The sequence below is a fragment of the Sarcophilus harrisii genome, chromosome 4, assembly GCF_902635505.1.
Source record: "Sarcophilus harrisii chromosome 4, mSarHar1.11, whole genome shotgun sequence".
NCBI lineage: Eukaryota > Metazoa > Chordata > Mammalia > Dasyuromorphia > Dasyuridae > Sarcophilus > Sarcophilus harrisii.
Window position 1 is genome coordinate 294,966,711 of NC_045429.1, and position 21,337 is coordinate 294,988,047.

Genomic DNA, 21,337 nt, shown 5'->3' on the forward strand with positions numbered 1-21,337 from the left:
AGGTTACAGTATTTTTTATGATGTGACTTTTATTAACCATTTTGAGAATATTGTGGTATAAGATGTTTTCTGAACTTCATTTCTGCCAAACTGCTTTCCAGTTTTCTTAGAGTTGTTAAATAAGAATTTCTTCCCAAGTAATTTAGTTTCTTTATTGAACTCTGAATTATTGAATTCAGTTTCTGATTTTCTCCCACTGATATACTTTTCTCTTTTATAGCCAGTACTAAATAGTTCTAAAGATGAGTAACATAATATTTTGCAATATAATATGAAGTGTGGAAGTATTATTCCCTTTTCATTTCTGTTTTTTTTTTTAATCTTTTCCTTTGAGATTCTAGACTTTTTGTTCCTCCAAGAATTTCATTATTAATATTTATATAATACTTTGGGATGTGCAAAGCACTGTATTATTTCATTTAGATCTCATAGTAATTCTGTGAGGTTATCGTCACTTTACTGATGAGGAAATTGAGACTTGGAGAGTCTGTTACATTGAAATATGACAACACACTCTGTTACACCAGCAGTAAATCCCTGATCTTTCGAGTCAAGTCTTCCTGACTCCAAGTTTGAAACTCTATTTACTTTATTACCCATGAACCTAATATTTTATTCAATTCTGTAAAGCATGTGAGTACATAAAGTAGGCATATAATTATTCCAAGAAAAACAATAATGTTGGGGCAGCTAGGTGACACAGTGAATAAAGTACCAGCCCTGAAAGTCAGGAGGACCTGAGTTCAAATCTGGTCTCAAACACTTAACACCTCCTAGCTGTGTGACCCTGGGCAAGTTACTTAACCCTAATTGCCTCAGCCAAATAATAATAATAAGAAGAATATTGCTATGAAGGAAAACCATGTTATCTAATACTTGACATTTTTCAGCTTTATGAACACACATACATTTTGTATTAAATATTTTATTTGGAAGTGTATCACTAAATCTGTAAATTATTTAAATTTGTAACATCATTTTTATATATTGGCATGGGGTAGCCATGGGCACTGAACATTTTTCCAATACTTTTAAGTGTTTATTGCTTCAAAGATATTCAAGGATTGAACAATCAGTCCTCTGTAATTTCAATTCCCTACCTCCTATTCTCATAGGGAGATTGAGTTCTTTCCAAGATTGCTGACTACTCTTTCTGTCCTATTATGAAGAAAGGGAACCTCTTCTTATACTCCTGTATTTATTGAGAAAAAAATCTATTATTTTTCTGATGCAAATAACAATGCTCAATTTTGTTGTATATTATTTTTTATTATAAGGCTTTTTTTGGCCTTTTGATGTTTTCTTCCAAGATTTTCTTTTCTTTCTCCTGTAGTTACAGCTTAGTCTTGTGTGATCTTGACAATAGTTCCTTGATTTAAACTTTTTTCTTTCTGGATCTTGCTATATTTTTTCATTTAACTGAAAGTTTTGTATCTAGTACCTACTGGTATTAGGTATCTAGTAGTTCATGAATCTTAATAAGGTGTTCTCTCCACTGATTACCAGCCAATTAGACTTGTTTAGCTTTTAGAAAAGGGTATTTACTGAGATGGTACAGAAAAATTGTCAAGAGTCTATATATAGCAAGGGACAGCTAGATGGCGAATAGAGTACCAGCCCTTAAGTCAGGAAGACCTGATTTCAAATTTGGCCTCAGACACTGAACTTCCTAGCTATGTGGACCCTAGGCAAGTCACTTAACCCCAATTACCTCAGCAGGAAAAAAAAAAGTCTATAGCACTTCCCATTGCACATACAAAGTTCTCCATGAACCTTAGAAAATATATATTGTTATAGAATCCTGGTTATTGGGTATCTTATTTTCCCTTCATAGGTGTGTTATGAAATTCCCTTTTTTGTTGTTCTCAAAGATCATACAGAGTCTGAGCTGAGAGGAGAGACAAAAACTCTTTCTCTTGCTCTCAGGGGAATTTTTTTTATTAGGCGTTTGGCTGAAGTGCTTTACTAGGTTAATCTGCTATTGAAATGATAAATTCCAAATTGGCTTGCTTTTTAATGTAGAAGTCATTTTCTCAGTGAAATCATGTTTTCTTTTAATTCATAAGTATTTTACAGCTTTGATTTAATGATTGAATCTTTAATTCTGTAAAAAGTGATTTCATCTGATAATGACATCAGAAATTATCTTTGTAAATTAAATATTAATATTAGAGGATGTGGGACAAACATATGTCTTAAATACATCTTGGTAGAGTGACTAACAAGTAATTTATGCATTCTGTAGTCATTTTGAATGGCTCTTTCTTTTTATCACCTCATCCTAGATTTTGTTCTTGTTATTTAGAAATGCTGGTGATTTTTATGATATTACTTTCTTTTTCCTTCTACTTTACTGACATTCTTGATTTTCTAAGTGTTCTGAAGTTTTTAAAATAAATTATGTTATTAGCAATAGGAATAATTTTTCTTCACATAACCTATAGCTATTCCTCTCTCTCATGATTGCTAGAATATTTAGAACTATGTCCTATTATGAAGAAAGGGAACCTCTTCTTATACTCCTGTATTTATTGAGAAAAAAAATCTATTATTTTTCTGATGCAAATAACAATGCTCAATTTTGTTGTATATTATTTTTTATTATAAGGCTTTTTTTGGCCTTTTGATGTTTTCTTCCAAGATTTTCTTTTCTTTCTCCTGTAGTTACAGCTTAGTCTTGTGTGATCTTGACAATAGTTCCTTGATTTAAACTTTTTTCTTTCTGGATCTTGCTATATTTTTTCATTTAACTGAAAGTTTTGTATATGGGCTATGGCATTTCTGTTTCTACCTCTCCCCCCATTCCCAGTTGTGGAGATATCTACTTGTGGATTTTGTAAAATCTCACCTCTATGGAGCAGATTTATAAATATGGCCTGGCTTTATAGTAACTCTGCATTTGGAAGTGTGGTTATGAAATGGCTCATTCATGATCTTAATCATGTAAGCATTCATTTAAGCTATGCATGCATTCTTATCTTGTGATTCTGTGTTCTCTCATAAATACTCCATAGAGGGTCTATATAGTTAGTATAACTACTATAGTACAACTATAGATCATTCTTATAGATCAGAGATTCTTAACCTGGGGTAAATGAAGGGGTCTATGGATAGATTTTGAAGGATTCATCAACTTGGATGGGGAAAATATTACACCTTTATTTCAAGGTAATTGGTATCCTTTGTAAACCTATGCATTTAAATATAAGGACTTTAAAGCATTATTCTGAGGAATTCATAGACATTATCAAACTGTCAAAAGAGTTCATGATGCAAAATGGTTAAGAAAACTTGAATCTAAATATTTAAAAATTTTCTGAGTACCAGTGCAGTATTCAAATCATCCATGTATGATTTTATACTTTGACTACATAATACTACATGAGACTGTATACTTCCTGGATTATATATTCTACTTTTTACAACTATATATGATTGATAATGTGGTGTACCTAAATACAACAAATATTCAGCTCTTTAATATTTCCATGGAGGGCCATTTCAAAAGCAAGCTTTTCAAGCTTGAAGAACTGGATAAGAAAGGTGGAGAAAAGACAACAAGACATGAAATTGGTTTTAAGTGAAAAAATCTAAGGCTTTTCTTAAGGATTTGGGCTGAAACCGGGAAATTCACAAAATATACCATGTAACGGAGGTTTTAAATATAGAGGATACTCTACATGCAGTCCATAAAACTCATCAGTGCCACCCAACTAGATTAAAATGTGATTGGGAAATGTTTAACAAAATAAATATAGAATAGAATATGGATAATGTTATTCATGGTTTTTTAAAAGTCTACAGGTTCCATTTTTTTGAGTTTGATATCACTGCCATAGAGAGCAGAAGAAACCATTATCCATCTTTTTTTTCTATCACTTGGAATACTCTCCTACTAGTTTTCTCAGCTTGTGAGGCAGGAATCGGCCTCGCACTACTAGTCAAAATCTCAGCTACTCACGGTAATGACTATGTCCAAAACCTCAACCTGCTACAATGCTAAAAATCTTTACATCAACTTTCATGCTCATTCCCTTAACATGATACTCCAAAAAATCCTGAGTATGAATCAATACTACCTCACACAGTTTTATTATTAGCATCTGAAGCCTAACTATGCTTTATCACAACTCTGATCTAGGCTATAACTATAACAACTCCTTCTCACTAGACTCCTTATCAGGGCCACTCCTAGTTCTATCATGTTGACTCCTTCCACTAATAATCATTGCTAGTCAAAATCACCTAGCTCATGAGCCCTTGACATGCAAAAAAGTCTACCTAACCATACTTATTATTCTTCAGCTATCCTTAATTATAGCCTTCACCTCATCAGAACTCATCATATTCTACATCTTATTCGAGACTACTTTAATCCCTACTCTAATCATCATCACACGATGGGGAAGCCAAGTTGAACGACTCAATATATTCTTTTCTCTACTTATCCATGTCTTATTCATCCTTCAAGGCCCACTTCAGGTCTTATTTCCAGGCCAATGTCCCTCATGAAAACTTTCCAGGACTTTCACATCCCACAAAAATAATTTTGTTCTCTTTATTGCTGAAGTACTTAGTATAATGTGTTCCACTCATTCACAATCAGCATATACTGACTTATATTGTTATGTTATTTCATATGGATTTTATCTCCCAAATAAAAGTTTAAAAGTTTAAAAATCCATGTAGAGGAAGATATTATCTCTAATTCTTTGTGTCCTCAGAAGTCTAATAGATTACATATTAAATATGTAATATATAGATTACATATATGAATATATAAATATATGTATGCATATATATGCACATATTATACATACACATATATTTGTCATCTATGACTTTATTGGTTTAAGGAGCTTGCTGTGAGGAAACAACTATATCAATCCAGTTTGGCAACTTAAAGACTGAGTAAATATCAGAGGCAAGACTTAAATTTCTGCTTTTATTCACACCTATTGTTTATATCTAAATAAATCTATATTTATAGATACTATATACACACTATATGTTATGTATATATATATATATTTATAATTTATTGTTGTTCATTCATGTCCAACTTTTTGTGCCTCCCATTTGAGGTTTTCTTGGCAAAGATAGTAAACTAGTTTGCCATTTCCTTCTCCAATTCATTTTACAAATGAGAAAATAGGCAGTTAAGTGACTTGCCCAGGGTCACACAGCTAGTAAATGTCTGAAGCTGGATTTGAACTAGTGTTCAAATAGTAGTCTATGCCACTTAGTTAATCCCAAAATATACTGGAGTATTTTGCCATCTCCTTCTCCAGCTCATTTTACTGATGGGGAAACTGAAGCAAACACAGTTAAGTGAATTACCTAGGCAAGTGTCTGAAGCTAGATTTGAACCCAAGGAAATACGTCTTCCTGACTCCAGAACTGAGGCTCTATATATTGCACCACCTAGCTTCCCTAATATAGAATATATTATATAGTTATGCTACAAAATAATGTTATCATTTATATATATATTATATACATATAAATATAAAAAAGATATAAAAATAACATGATGTGATAAATACACAGATATAGTATATGTAACTGATTGTTTTGTAATGTTATATATTTATAATAAAAATAATATAAAATCAGAGATATGTACTATTTGTATATCATATCACACATGTCATATTTGTGTATATATTTACAAATAGCAATATATAATATATAAATAGTATCTATATAATATGTACAGATATAAATAGTCAAATATACATATATAGCAATAGTGTAGGAAGGGAGAAATAGAATTGAGGTTGCCATATTAAAGAAGTCTGTTGATCATAATTAGAAATGGAAGAGTTCTAATCATTTAATTCAAGTCTCTAATTTTAAAGGTTCAGAAACAGACCCAGAGAAATTAAGTTACTTGCTTGAAGTCACACAGATAATAAGGAGAGTCAGTATTCAGACTCAAGTCCTTTCTCCAACCCACTTCAATGATAATTTATACATAAATTTAGGATGAAGTGAAATATAGAGAAACATTTTCCCATTTGTAAGGATTTGAACTAGAGAGGCCTTAAGATTTATTTCCATTTCATATCTTAGGAAACTATGGAAGTTTTCTGGGACCAAGTCTACTTATGGTTATGCAGAATCTTGGTTGGGAACTTCAGTGCATGCCCCCAATAGAGTAGCATCAATTGGTGTTTGACTTAACCCAGTGGTCCCTTTTTCCTCTTTTCTTCTTTCAGTGTGGGACATGGTTAGTGGGAAATGCCTAAAGACTTTTAAACATAAGGATCCTGTCATGACTGCAAAGATTAGTAGTACCCACATTGTGAGCGGCTGTGAGCAAGGCCTGGTGAAAGTGTGGCATATAGCATCAGCTACACTTGTTAAGGTAATGTGTACCTGTCTAGGATTGTGGGGGAAATGGAACTAAAGCATGGGGAAAGCTTGGGTGAGATTATAGGGCCAAAATAATCAAGGTTTTTTCCTTCTCACATTCATCATAGAGCTCCATATGCACAGTTCTAATTGAGACCATTTCACCTTCTCTGTATAAAGGATCCATTTTTACAGGGTATAAGGGTAGATCAAATTAAATTCTGTGGGTTTCCCTATTTCCATAAATAATTCTATGTAGCTGAAGTCAATTTGTTACAAATGTTTGGAGTATAAATGGAAACCTATAAGGAAGAAAGATAAATTAATCTCATTTGGTTTGGTGAGGTCGAAGAAGAAGAGAGGTTCATGGAATAACTATTTATATTACAAGAACTCCAGCCTCCCATACAAGTAGGCAGAGCTCTCTCTGAGGATGGAGCAAAAGTCAAATGATTACTCATTCACCATTGGCCTAGTGAAGAGAGGATGTAGGAGTCTTTACATTTAAAGCAAAGAAAATGGATTTGCCAAAAATGGATTAGAATAACCAAGTTTGGTCTTGGAGAAAAAAAAAATGCTTATCTCTTCCATTTTTAGTGATGTCCATGGGTGTTAAACATTACATATATTGTCAGACTAGATGATTATTAGTTAATTTTACTAAACATTTCATTTTTATTCTTTGTTATAAGGAAGCTTCTCTGGGTAGGGAAGTGGGGGATATATTTAGAAATGAGGGTGATAAAAGATCATTTAAATCTTTAAAATCTTTTTTATATTTTATTTTCCCCTAATTACATGTAAAAACAAATTTAACATTCATTTTTAAAACTCTGAGTTCCAAATTTTCTCCCTTATCATTCCCCCCACACCACTGATAAGGCAAACAATTTAATATAAGTTATATAAGTGTAGTCATGCAAATAGTTCCATGATCATGTTATAAAAGAATATGTAGACCAAAAAAAAAAAAAAAAGAAAAAAGAAAAAGAAATCAATCTTCTAAGAAAAATAAAGGAAATTTAAACAGTAGGCTTCAATCCATATTCAAATAACATTAGTTTTTTTCCCCCCTCTGGGATTGCATAGAATTTTTCACTATAAGCCCTTCAGAATTATCTTGGATCATTATATTGCTGAGAATAGCTAAATTAGATTATCTTCCAATATTGTTTGTTACTTTGTACACGGTATACTTCATTTTGCATGAGTTCATGGAAGTCTTTCCATGCTTTTCTGAGAGAATCCTGCTCATCATTTCTTATAGCACAAAAGAATTATTATTATTATTATTATTTTTTTTTTTTGCTGAGGCAATTGGGGTTAAGTGACTTGCCCAGGGTCACATAACCAGGAAGTGTTAAGTGGCTGAGGCCAGATTTGAACTCAGGGCTAATGCTCTATCCACTACACCAACTAGCTGCCCCAGCACAAGAGTATTGCATCAAAACCATATGTCACAATTTATTCAGCTATTCCCCAATTTATAGGCATTCCATCAATTTCCAATACTTTGTGCCAAGAAAAGAGCTGCTATAAATATTTTTGTACACATATATGTCCTCTTCTTCTTCTTCATGTTTTATCTCTTTTGAGATACATACTAGTAGTGGTATTGTTAGGTCAAAGGGTATACATAGTTTTATACCTCTTTGGGAATAGTTCCAAATTGCTCTACAGATTGTTTGAATTAGTTCACAATTCTACCAACAATTCATTAATATCTCATTTTTCCCACGTGCCCTCCACCATTGGTCATTTTTCTTTTCTCTTCTATTAGCCAATCAAATAAATATATGGTAATATCTCAGAATTATTTTAATTTCTAGTTCTCTAATTAGTAAGTCAGTAATTTTTCATATAACTAAAGGTCATATGATTTGATGACTTCATTAGAAAACATTTCATATCTTTTGATCATTTATCAGTTGGGGAAATGGCTTTTATTTTTATAAATCTGACTTGTTCTCTATGTGTTTCAGAAATGAAGCCTTTATCAAAAAACTTGCTTCAATTTTTTTCACCATTACTTTTACTATTCCCTCCATCCTATTTCCCCCTCTATTTTCTTTCTCCTTTCATCCTGTCCCTTCTTAAAAGTGTTTTGCTTCTAACGACCCCCTTCTCCAATCTACCCATTACCTACTCCCCATACCCCCTTCTATCATTCTGTGTTCCTTCCCCATTCCTCTACCTTCTTATCTCCTTTCCCTCCTACTTTCTTATAAGGTGAATTGAGAATTATGCTATTCTCCTTTTGAGCCAATTCTGATGAAAATCAGATTCATTCATTCACTCTTATCTCTTCCCTCCACTGTAAAAGCTTCTTTTTACTTCTTTTAATTTACCCCATTCTACCTCTTCCTTTCCTTTCCTTCCAGTACATTCCTCTCACATTCCTTTATTTTTTTTATTATCCCTTCACATTCAACTTGTGTCCTCTCTCTATATATCTTTCTTTTAACTGACCTAATAATGAGAAGTATATGTTATAAGTATTTTCTGACATATGAATGCAAACAGTTTAACCTTATTAAGTCCTTTATGACTTCTTTTCTGTTTACCTTTTTATGCTTCTCTTGAGGCTTGTATTTCAAAGGCAAATTTTCTATTTAGCTATGGACTTTTTATCAATAATGCTTGAAAAACATTTTCAATTTTATAGAATGACTATTTCCCCGCTGAAAGATTATACTTAAGTTTTGAATTCTTAGTTGTAAATCTTAGTTGTAATCCTAGTTCCTTTGCCCTCTAAAATATAATATTCCAATCCCACCAATCCTTTATCGTAAAAGTTGCTAAAACTTGTGTTATCTTGATTGTGGCTCCACAGTACTTGAATAGTTTCTGGCTGCTTGCAATAAATTTTCCTTGACCTGTGAGCTTTGTAATTTAGTTATAGTATTTCTGGGAGTTTTCATTTTGGGATCTCTTTCAGGAAGTGTTCAGTGGATTCTTTCAATTTCTAGAATCCGCTGGTTCTAGGATATCAGAGTGGTTTTCCTTGACAATTTCTTTAAAAATGATATCTAGTTTTTTTGGTCATGGATTTCAAGTAGCCCAATCATTTCTAGATCGTCATTCCTGGATCTATTTTCCAGATTAGTTGTTTTTCCAAAGAGATCATTCACATTGTCTTTCATTCTGTTTTACTGTTTCTTGATTTTTCATAAATTCATTAACTTCCTTTTTGCTCAATTTTTAAGGGTTGAATTTTTATACCTCCTTTACCATTTGTCCTAATCTGTTTTTTAAATTGTTATTTTTTACAATTTTTTAATTTTTCCTTTACTAAGTTGTTGACTCATTTTTTTAATGATTTTCCTGCATCACTAATTTTTCTTCCCAATTTTTCTTCTACTTCTCTCATTTGATTTTCAAAAGGGATTTTGAGCTCTTTCATGGCCTGAAACCAATCCCCGTTTTTCTTGGGAGGTTTTGGATGTGGGAGTTTTGACTCTTTTTCTGAATGTGTTCTGATTTTCCTTGTCACCATAGTGACAATTCTATATTCAGAATTTTTTTTCTGTTGTTTGCTCATTTCCCCAGCCTAGTACATAACTTTTGACTCTTTCTTAAAGTAGGGTTCTGTTTCCAGGGTGAAGGGTACAATATCCAAAGCTTCAGAGGCTTTGTGCACTGTTTTCAGAGATACTGCCAGGGATTTTTAAAGATATAATCTAAGGAAAGAGTTTGCTAGTCTCCTGGACTGTGATCTAGTCTGTGAGTGACCATAAGCATTCTTTTCTACCCTATATTTGGAGAATGGTCCCAACTCCAATGTGGCTACAAGTTGTGGTGTGCTAGTGCTCCTCCTTACCCTGGGACTGTCACCCAGGACAGGAACATACATCCAAGGATGGACAAAGCAGAGTCTTGCCTCACTTTAGCAAAGAGACCTTTGCAATCTCCTTTTGACCAGTTGTTCAACCCCCTTACTGTCAGTGAGCTGAGAGCTCCAGGAGTAGCTATTGCTCCTGCTGAGTCAGTGGTTTCCAAGGCCTGCTCCCAATTTGATAGACCTGGGAGTGTGCTGGCTTTTTTTGTCCTGGACTGTGTGCTCCACTCTCATCCTGGTGTGATAGATCTTTACTGCTGACCTAAACTGTTTTCAGTGTCCATTGGGCTAAGAGGTCTGGAAACTGTCACTACTACCACTTCTTCAGTCGCTCCATAACCTGCTTTTGGTTTTCTGGAGCTCAGTCTGCACTAGCTCAACCTGCGCTCCACTCTCACTAGTGCAACAAGCCTTTTCTGCCAACCTTCTAAATTGTCTTGGCCTGGAAAGTTGTTTACTCCATCTTTTTATAGGTTCTGCCACTATAGAATTTGTTGAGTCATTATTTAAAGGTATTTGGAAAAGTTTGGTGGAGGGCCCAGGCAAGTTCTTGACTTTATTCCACCATCTTGACTCCCCAAAATTAATTTTTTTAAAGCATGAAGACAAAGGTTACCCACTGTACTTTGTAGATGAGTGTCTCTGGGCTCCTCAGGAGAAAGAACTTTTTTTTTCTTTTCTTTGTATTACCAGCACTCAGCATAGCACTTTACACAGAGTGGACCATTAATAAGTACTTGGTAACTTCACTTGATTTCATTGGGCACCATTGCAGTTTTCAGCCTTTTGATGGCTTAGCATCATTTTTTATTCTTTTTTTTTTTTTTTTTTTTTTTTTTTTTTTTTTTTTTTTTTTTTTTTTTTTTTTTTTTTTTTTTTTTTTGCTGAGGCAATTGGGGTTAAATGACTTGCCCAGGGAAACACAGCTAGGAAGTGTTAAGTGTCTGAGACCAGATTTGAACTCAGGTCTTTCTGACTTCAGGACTGGTGCTCTATCCACTGCACTATCTAGCTGCCACATATTTTTTTTTATTCTTGCTCATATTTTCCTATAACTACTTCATAGAGGATTTACTCAATATATAAGATCTCATGCTATTGTTTTTTCAGTATCTTAATAGTGCTAATATTTGGAGTACGTTGAATCTTCTTTCCTTAATTTGTAGGTGTCAGATTGGGGTGATAGGAGAAGTGAGAAATTCTTGTAACCAGCATTTAGGTTCATGAAACAATCGACAGGTTTCATGGCTATTTAGTGGAAGATGCCTTATTGTTTCACATAAATAGTGATCCTTTGTTCTAATAAACATTTATAATTTGTTGCAATAAGATTGAACTTTCTCCTATTGAATGGGCCCAAGATGATACAAAATGAAAGGTCACAAAAAGTGTACCAGAAAGGTTGATAAATCTGGAACAAGACGACTTAGGTTTAAGTTCTAGGTTTTTCAGTAATGAATTATGAGACCTTGGAAACATTATTTTTCTGGGTTTCTCTAATCTTTTATGTAAAATGAGATTCGTTCTTAACTTGGAGTTTTAAGTTAAGTTCTTAACTTGGAGTTTTAAGTTAAATTTTAACTTAAAAAATAACTCAATTTCAACAAAATTTATCTCCTTTGCATTTCTATATATTTTGTTGTATGCATTTAAAAACAGAATAATTCTGAGAAGGAAGGGTCCCATAGGCCACAGAATCCTCGACACACAAAAAAGTTAAGAACTTTTGAAGTCTAAAGTATTTTCAAGCTGTCCTTAACTCTTTTCATTCATGTGATTGTGAGGTACCATTAGAACATTTAACAATTACTATTGTGAATCTTGGTGTAGTGAAAAGAGTTCAGGATGGGGAGTTGAGACCCAATTCTAATTCTAGCTTCTCTAAATGGCTGTGATCTTTGACAAGTCATTTTCTTTCTTTGAGCTGTTCACTATCATTTTCTGTCAAATAGGAGATTGGAATAGATATTTGCTGAGGCAAGAGAGCTGACACTTTGGGATTCTATGACTTTGTTGGTCTCCTGGTAAAGTCCTGGTGAAAAGTTCTTGAGTGAAAGAGTAAGAGCTTTCCTCTCTTATCACTCTGCCTCAAGAAATGGGAAATGAGGACTGGTGAAAACTGGGCACATAGACTCAGCTGCCTTACAGAGGTCATAGTATTAGGGCTAAAGTTATAAACCTCAGTAAAATAGTAATTACTAATTGTGATCATGGTGAATATGGTGATCATGATGATTTTCCTGAAGCATTTATTAATAGAAACTATGTGGTTATGGCCCTTTGTAGGTTTACAATGTATTAGAGACAAAACTAAGAAAAAGTGACATGTTTCATTATAGACTCTCAGTGGCCATGAAGGACCAGTTAAATGCCTGTGTTTTGATGAGTGGCACCTCTTAACAGGAAGCGATGATGGTTTTGTTATGGGCTGGAGCATGGTGGGGAAATATGAGCGATGCCTCCTTGCATTCAAACATCCAAGGTAGGTAGCAGGATTGTTCTTTGCACCCTTTATTTCAGACTGTGTGAAAGAAAACAACATGAATGAAAGTTCTTTTCCCAAAGCTGTTAAAACTCTAGAACAGTTCAGCCTTAACCCTATCTGGGTTAAAAAAACAAAGAATACATGAAACAAAACTAAGTAGATAAAAATATGCATTAAGTGGATCTAAAAAGATAAGAGTTGTCATCAGGCTATCTGACGAAACAAAAAAAATTCAAAATTTAAAAAGAGATAAATATAGAAATTATATTTTGTTGGGAAAAGCTATGGGCGACACTTTAATATCATTAACAAACTCATACACTAATGATTAACTATGATAGACTTAGATCATCTCAACAATACTGTGATTCAAGACAATTTCAATAGACTTGAGAAGGAAAATGCCATTCGCATCTAGAGAAAGAAGTATGAAGACAATGCAGATAGAAACATCCTATTTTCCATTTTTTTTCTGTGTTTTTTTTTTGTGTGTGTTGTGGTTTTTCCCTTTTTGTTCTTATTTTTCTTCCTCAACATGACTATGGAAATATTTTTAAATGATTGTACATTTATTATTTAATAAACAAATAAATCTAAAATAAGCACAAAAAGAAGTATTTAAAAATTAAAAGAGAAATAGATTCATTGATAGTAATGATACATAAAACTAAAAGCTTGTCCTTCTAATGATGAAATGATGTAAAGATGAAGGAGGAATAACATTTTTAGTCTTCAAAATGTAAAGTTTCAATCATTAAAAACATCTAATATTGATTAAAGAATAAAGAAAGAGTGCAATGAAATAGACTAGAAGAGAGATTCAGAAATAATAGAATTCAATAACCCAATAGAAAACACAAATTACTAATGGAAAAATTCTCTTTGATACAAGCTCCTGGGAAAAATGGAAAGCAGTGTGGCAGAACTAAGGCTTAGCGTTTATACTGCATTCCACAATACATTCTAAATGATTTTAATAATAAAAATCACAATATCAAAAAAAATTAGAAGACAGACAAATCATGTATTTATCACTGCTATTGGTTGGAAATATATTCTTAAGAGACAGAGGCAATTGTCAGTTTTGCTGACTTGAAACAAATACATCCACACAGACTTTAATTGTATGTAGAATAAGAAGTGAATAGTCAAATGTGGGGGAAAAACTTTGAGTCAAATTTCACTGATAAGTTTTTGGTATTCCAAGATATATTAACAATTAATATACCTATCCACATATATGTGTATGTATATGTATATATGTATGTATATGTGTATGCACGAATAATAGCCATTTCTCAATAGATAATTGTCAAAGAATATGAAACAAATAGTTCTCAAAAGAACTGCAAAGTATTTACACCACATAAAAAAATGCTCCAAATCATTAATAATAAGAGAAATACAAATCAAAATAACTTTGAGGTTTACCTCATACCCTGCAAATTGGCAAAAATAACAGAAAATGGCAAAAAAATGACAGAAAATAGGCACTTGCAGGAGAATGGAGCTCTTGATTTGGGGTTCCAGGTCCGAGAGGAAAGCTGACATGAAGCTAGAGGCACCATCCCTCCACCCCACAATTAAAGATTCTTACACTAATACTTCTCATTAAAAAAAAAAACAAAACTCAGCAAAAAAGAACATACCTATAGAAACAGGAAGAACTGGGGTTCATCTTCAGAAAACAATACTAAAATAAAAGAAGCTTCTACTCCAAAGAGTAATGTTAAATGGCTTCCTGCCCAGAGAAAATTTATAGAACTTCTTTAAAAAGAATTTAAAAATCAAAAGAGAAATACTGAGAAAAAACTAACAAAGAATGAAAAAAAATGGAAGAAAATGTAAACCTTATTGGAAAAATAGACAACCTGGAAAATAGATCCAGGAAAAACAATTCACAATTCTTGGTCTATCTGAAGGCCATGACCAAAAAAAGAGCCTGGATAACATTCTTCAAGAGATCATTAAGGAAAACTGTCCTGATATACTAGAATCAGAGGGTGAAATAGTAATTGAAAGAATCCACTGATTACCCCAAGAAAGAAATCTCACAAGGAAAACCCAAGTAACATTACTGCAAAACTCCAGAACTATAATCTCAAGGAAAAAACACTGAAAGCTGACAGAAAAAAATTCAAGTATCGAAGAGCAACAGTTAGGATTACCCAGGATCTGGAAGCTTCTAGGACAGAAGAAAGGGCAGAAGCACTGGGTAAGAGAAGGGAGGGGTGATAGAAGGAAGGACAAATTAAGGACAGGGTGTGTTAGAAACAAAACACTACTAAGGAAAGACAGAGTGAAAAAAGAGATAATAGAATGAAGGGAAATACAGATCTGGAAATCACAACTGTGAGTGCGAATGGGATGAAATCTCCCATAAAATGGAAGTGAACAGCCCAGTAGATTAAAAAAACAGAATCCTATAATATGTTGTTTAAAAGAAACACATTTGAAACAGAGAGATACATAGAGTAAAAGGGTAAAAGGCTTTAGCAGAATTTATCACACAGCCAAAGCAAAAAAAAAAATAATAATAATAATAATAATAAAGCAAAAGTAAAAATTAATCCAATTAAAAGAGATAAGGAAATTACATCTTGTTAAAGGATAACACAGACAATGAAGTGGTATCAGTATTAAATGTATATGAACCAATGGTAGAGCATCCACATTCTTAGAGAAGTTAAGCTAGTTACAGGAAGAAATAGACAAAACTATACTAGTTTATACCTTAACCTCCTCTTCTCTGAATTAGATAAATTTAACCACAAAATAAAAAATTAAGAAGCTAGGGAGGTTAATAGAATCTTAGAAAACTTATATATGATAGACCTCTGGAGAAAATTGAATAGGGATATAAAGGAATATACCTTTTTCTCAATAACACATGGCACCTACACAAAAATTGACAATGCATTAGAGCACAAACACCTCACAATCAAATACAGAAAGGCAGAAATAGTAGATGTTTCCTCTTCAGACCATGATGCAATAAAATTACATTCAATTAAGGGCCAGATACATTAATATATTGTTGGTAGAGTTATGAACTAATCCAATCATTCTGGAGATCAAACTGTGCATACATACCCTTTAATTTAGCAGTGTATAACAACATAGTGTTTTCATTTTTTTGTTGTTTGCTGGCATTTTATTTTCTTTCTCATTTTTTCCTTTTGGATCTGATTTTTCTTGTGCAGCATGATAATTGTGGAAATATGTATAGAAGAATTGCGCATGTTTAACATATATTGGGTTACTTGCCATCTAGAGGAAGGGATGGAGGAAAAGGAGGGAAGAGATTTGGAACACAAGGTTTTGCAAGTATGAATGTTGAAAATTATCTATGCATATGTTTTGAAAAAAATTTTGAGGAAAATAGGAAAAAAGGGTTAGGAAAAGATAAATTTTAAAACCAACTGGAAATTAAATTATCTAGTTATAAAGAATGAGTGGGTCAAATAACAAATCATAGAAACAATAATTTCATTTAAGAGAATGAAAATAATGAGACAACATACCAAACTTTAAGGGATGTAGCCGAAGTAGTTCTTAGGGGAAATTTTATATCTCTAAGTAGTTATATGAATGAAATAGAGAAAGAAAAGATTAATGAATTGGGCAACTAAAAAATGAGGGGAAAAAAACAAATTTAAAAATCCCAATTACCAAATCAAAAATGCTGCAAATCAAAGGACAGATTAATAAAATTGAAAGTAAAAAACTACTGAATTAATAAAACTGAGTTGGTTTTATGGGGAAAAAAACCAAAATAGATAAACCTTTTGTTAATTGATTAGAAAAAGAAAAAAATCAAATTACCAGCATCAAAAATGAAAAGAAGGAAGAAATTAAAGCAACACTTAGCTATTTTGCGCAACTATATTCCAACAAAACTGACTTTTTAAATTAAAGCTTTTTATTTACAAAACATATGCATGGATAATTTTTTCAACAATGACTCTTGCAAAACTTTTTGTTCCAAATTTTCCTTCCTTCTCCCCCCACCTCCTCTAGATGGCAGGTAGTCCAATATATGTTAAATATGTTAAAATATATGTTAAATCCAATATAGGTATACATAGTTATACAGTTATTTTGCTGCACAAGAAAAATCAGATTATGGAAAAAAAAACTGAGAAAGAAAACAAAATGCAAGAAAACAACAACAGAAAGAGTGAAAAAGTTATGTTGTGATCCATATTCAGTTCCCATAGTCCTCTCTCTGAGTGTAGATGGTTCTCTTTATCACTGAACAATTGGAACTGGTTTGAATCATCTCATTATTGAGGAGAGCCATGTCCATCAGAATTAATCATCATATAGTCTTCTTATTGCTGTCTATAATGATCTCTTGGTTCTGGCTCATTTCATTTAGTATCAGTTCAGGTAAGTCTCGCCAGGCCTCTCTGAAATTATCCTGCTGGTTATTTCTTACAGAACAATAATATTCCATAACATTCATATACCATAATTTATTTAGCCATTCTCCAATTTATGGACATCCATTCAGTTTCCAGTTTCTTGCCACTACAAAAAGAGCTGCCACAAATATTTTTGCACATGTGGGTTCCTTTTCTTCCTTTAAGATCTCTTTGGGATATAGGCCCAGTAGAAACACTGCTGGATCAAAGAGTGTGTGCCCACTTTGATAACTTTTTGCATATAGTTCCAAATTGCTCTTCAGAATGGTTGGATCTGTTCACAGTTCCACCAACAATGTATCAGTATCCTAGTTTTCCCACATTCATTATCTTTTCCTATCATCTTAATCAATCTGAGAGATGTGTAATGGTATTTCAGAGTTGTAAAACTGACAATTTAAGTGAAATGGATGAATTTTTACAAAAATATAAATTGCCCCCAAACAGAAGAGAAAATAAATTAAATAGTCCCATTTTAGACAAAGAAATTGAACAAGCAATTAATGTACTGTTTAAGAAAAAATCTCCAGGGCCAAATCCAGATGAAGTTACAAGTAAATTCTATCAAACATTTAGAAAACAATTCCAATTCTACATAATTCAATACCATATAAACTGTTTGGAAAAATAGGGGAAGAAGGAGTCCTACCAAATTCCTTTTCTAATACAGATATGGTGCTGTTACCTATACCAGGAGGGGCCAAAACAGAGAAAGAAAATTATAGACCAATTTCCCTAATGAATATTGTTGCAAGAAAAATCTTAAATAAAATATTAGCAAAAAGATTACAGCAATTTATCACCAGGACAATAAACTATGACCAAGTAGGATTTATACCAGGAATGCAGGGTTTGTTCAATATCAGAAAAATTATCAGCATAATTGACCATATCAATAACCAAACTAACAGAAATCATGTGATTATATCAGTAAATACAGAGAAAGCCTCTGACAAAATCCAACACCATTCTTATTAAAAAAAAAAAAAAAAAAAAAAAAAAAGACACTAGAAACCATAGGAATAAAGGGAGTTTTCTTTTAAATGGATCAGTAGCTATCTAAAACTATCAGCATGCATCATATATAAGGGGATAAACTAGATGCATTCCTAAAAAGATCAGGGGTGAAACAAAGTTGTCCATTATCACCATTACTATCCACTACTGTGCTAGAAATGTTATCTTTAACAATAAGATAAGAAAAAGAAATTTAAGGAATTGAGTATTTGAGGAAACAAAATTATCACTCATTGCAGATGATATGATAGTATAATTACAGAATGCTAGAGAATCAACTAAAAAGCTACTAGAAACAATTTTAGCAAAATTGCAGTATATAAAATAAATCTATATAAATCATTAGCATTTCTATATGTTACCAACAAAGTCCAGCAGCAAGAGGTGGAAAGAGAAATCTCATTTAAAATAATTTTAGATAATATAAAATATTTGAGAATCTACCTGTTAAGACAAAGCCAGCAAGGCAAAGGAAAGTGTCCTAGCTATACCAGACCTTATTATAAAGCAGCAGTCATTAAAACTATTTAATACTGGATAAAAACATAAACTACTAGATCACTGAAATAGGTTAGGTTTATGAGACACAATAGTCAATGACTATAATAATTTACTATTTGAAAGGATAGTCTATTTCTCAGATCTGTGGAGATGGGAAGAATTTATGGCCAAAAAAGAACTAGAAAACATCATAAAATGTAAAATGGATAATTTTGATTATGTTAAACAAAAAGCTTTAAAAACAAAACCAATGGAGTCAAGATTATAAAGGAAGCAGAAATTAGGGGGAAAAATTTTACATCCAGTGTTTCTGAAAAATGGCTCATTTCTAAAGTATACAGAAAACTGAGTAAAATTACTAAAAATATATGCCATTCCCCAATTGATAAATGGTCAAATGATATGAACAATTTTTGGAAAACCATTTCTAGTCATATGAAAAAATGTTCTAAATCACTATTGATTAGAGAAATGCAAATTAAAATAACTCTGAGGTACCACTTTACACTTTTCAGATTGGCCGAGATGACAGGAAAAGATGATAAATGTTGTAGGGGATGTGGGAAAACTGGAACACTAATGCACTGTTGGTAGAGATGTGAAATGATCCAACCATTCTGGAGAGCAATTTGGACCCAAAGGGCTATAAAACTGTGCATATTCTTTAATCCAGCAGCGTCTCTTCTATGTTTCTATCCCAAAGAAGTCATAAAAAAGGGAAAAGGATCCACAGGTATAAAAAATGTTTGTAGCAGCCTTTTTTGTAGTGGCAAAGAACTGGAAACTGAGTTAATACCTCTTGGGAAGTGGCTAGCTAAGTTATGGTATATGAATGTAATGAGATATTACTGTTTTATAAGAAACAATAAGTTAATTTAAGAAAATTCTGGAAAGACTTAAATGAATTGATTGCTACTTGAAGTGAGTAGAACCAAGAGAGCATAGTACACAGCAACAAGATTATGTGATGATCAACTGTGATGGACTTGGCTCTTTTCAACAATGAGGTGATTCAAGGCAATTCCAATAGATTTGTGAAGGAAAGAGCCATCCACATTTAGAGAGAGAACTACAGACAGTGAATGCTGATCAAAGCATAATATTTTCACTTTGTTGTTGTTGTTTGTTTGTCTTTCCTTTTCTCTTTTTCTTACCTTTTGATTATGGAGGAAGGTATGAGGTTTGAGGTATGGAGGAAGAAAATTTGGAACACAAGGTTTTCAAAGGTGAATGTTGAAATTTTTCTTTGCATGTTTTTGGAAAAATAAAAAGCTATTATTAAAAAAAAGTTCTTAAAAACAACAAAAAAAGTTCTTACAAGAACTTAAAAAGTCAAAGGATATGAACAGACAATTTTCAGATGATGAAACTATTACCACTCATATGAAAGAGTGTTCCAAATCATTATTAATCAGAGAAATGCAAATTAAGACAACTCTGAGAAACCATTACACACCTGTCAGATTGGCTAAGATGACAGGAAAAAATAATGATGATTGTTGGAGAGGATGCGGGAAAACTGGGACACTGATACATTGTTGGTGGAGTTGTGAACGAATCCAACCATTCTGGAGAGCAATCTGGAATTATGCCCAAAAATTTATCAAACTCTGCATATCCTTTGACCCAGCTGTGCTACTACTGGGCTTATACCCCAAGGAGATACTAAAGAAGGGAAAGAGACCTGTATGTGCCAAAATGTTTGTGGCAACCCTGTTTGTAGTGGTTAGAAACTGGAAAATGAATGGATGCCCTTCAATTGGAGAATGGTTGGGTAAATTGTGGTATATGAATGTTATGGAATATTATTGTTCTGTAAGAAATGACCAGCAGGATGAATACAGAGAGGCTTGGAAAGACTTACATGAACTGATGAAGTGAAATGAGCAGAACCAGGAGATCATTATATATGTCAACAACGATACTGTATGAAGATGCAATCTGATGGAAGTGGATTTCTTTGACAAAGAGACCTATTCAGTTTCAATTGATCAATGATGGACAGAAGCAGCTACACCCAAAGAAAAAAAACACTGGGAAATGAATGTAAACTGTTTGCATTTTTGTTTTTCTTCCCGGGTTATTTTTACCTTCTGAATCCAATTCTCCCTGTGCAACAAGAAAACTATTTGGTTCTGCACACATACATTGTATCTAGGATATACTACGACATATTCAACATAGTCCTATGACTGCTTGCCATCTAGGGGAGGGGGGGGAGAAGGGGAGGGAAAAATTGGAACAGAAATGAGTGCAAGGGATAATGTTGTAAAAAATTGACCCTGGCATGGGTTCTGTCAATAAAAAGTTATAAAAATAAAAAAATTAATTAATTAAAAAAAAGAACTTAAAAAGGACTTTCAAAATCAAATAAGAAAGACTGAGGAAAAAATAGGAAAAATAAGAGCAATCTAGGAAAATCAAGAAAATTATGAAAAGAAAGTCAAGCAACTACAAATCGAGAATCTAAAACTTAAGAAAACAATTTTTTGAAAGCTACAATTGGGCAAGGGGAATATCTAATGATATTCTAAGATACCAAGAAATAATAATACAAAATTAAAAGAATTAAAAAATAGAAGAGAAAGTGAAACATTTCATTGGAAAAACAACCAATCTGGAAAACAGATTAAGGAGAAATAAAGAATGGACTAACTGTAAATTGTGATAATTTTTTTTCATATAACAAGAATTAATCAAGGAAAATTGCCT

The 21,337-nt window shown here is 32.7% G+C and overlaps 1 protein-coding gene across 2 annotated transcripts in view; it reads left to right on the plus strand.

The window, feature by feature from the left end:
• Nucleotides 1–21,337, plus strand: part of CDRT1 (CMT1A duplicated region transcript 1) — a 96,084-nt gene that overhangs the window by 51,577 nt on the left and 23,170 nt on the right. For both annotated transcript variants that reach the window (XM_031968424.1, XM_031968425.1), the window contains exons 9-10: nucleotides 6,222–6,370; nucleotides 12,535–12,677. In XM_031968424.1, the coding sequence (XP_031824284.1) occupies nucleotides 6,222–6,370; nucleotides 12,535–12,677 (292 nt within the window). The remainder of the gene's footprint in view (nucleotides 1–6,221; nucleotides 6,371–12,534; nucleotides 12,678–21,337) is intronic.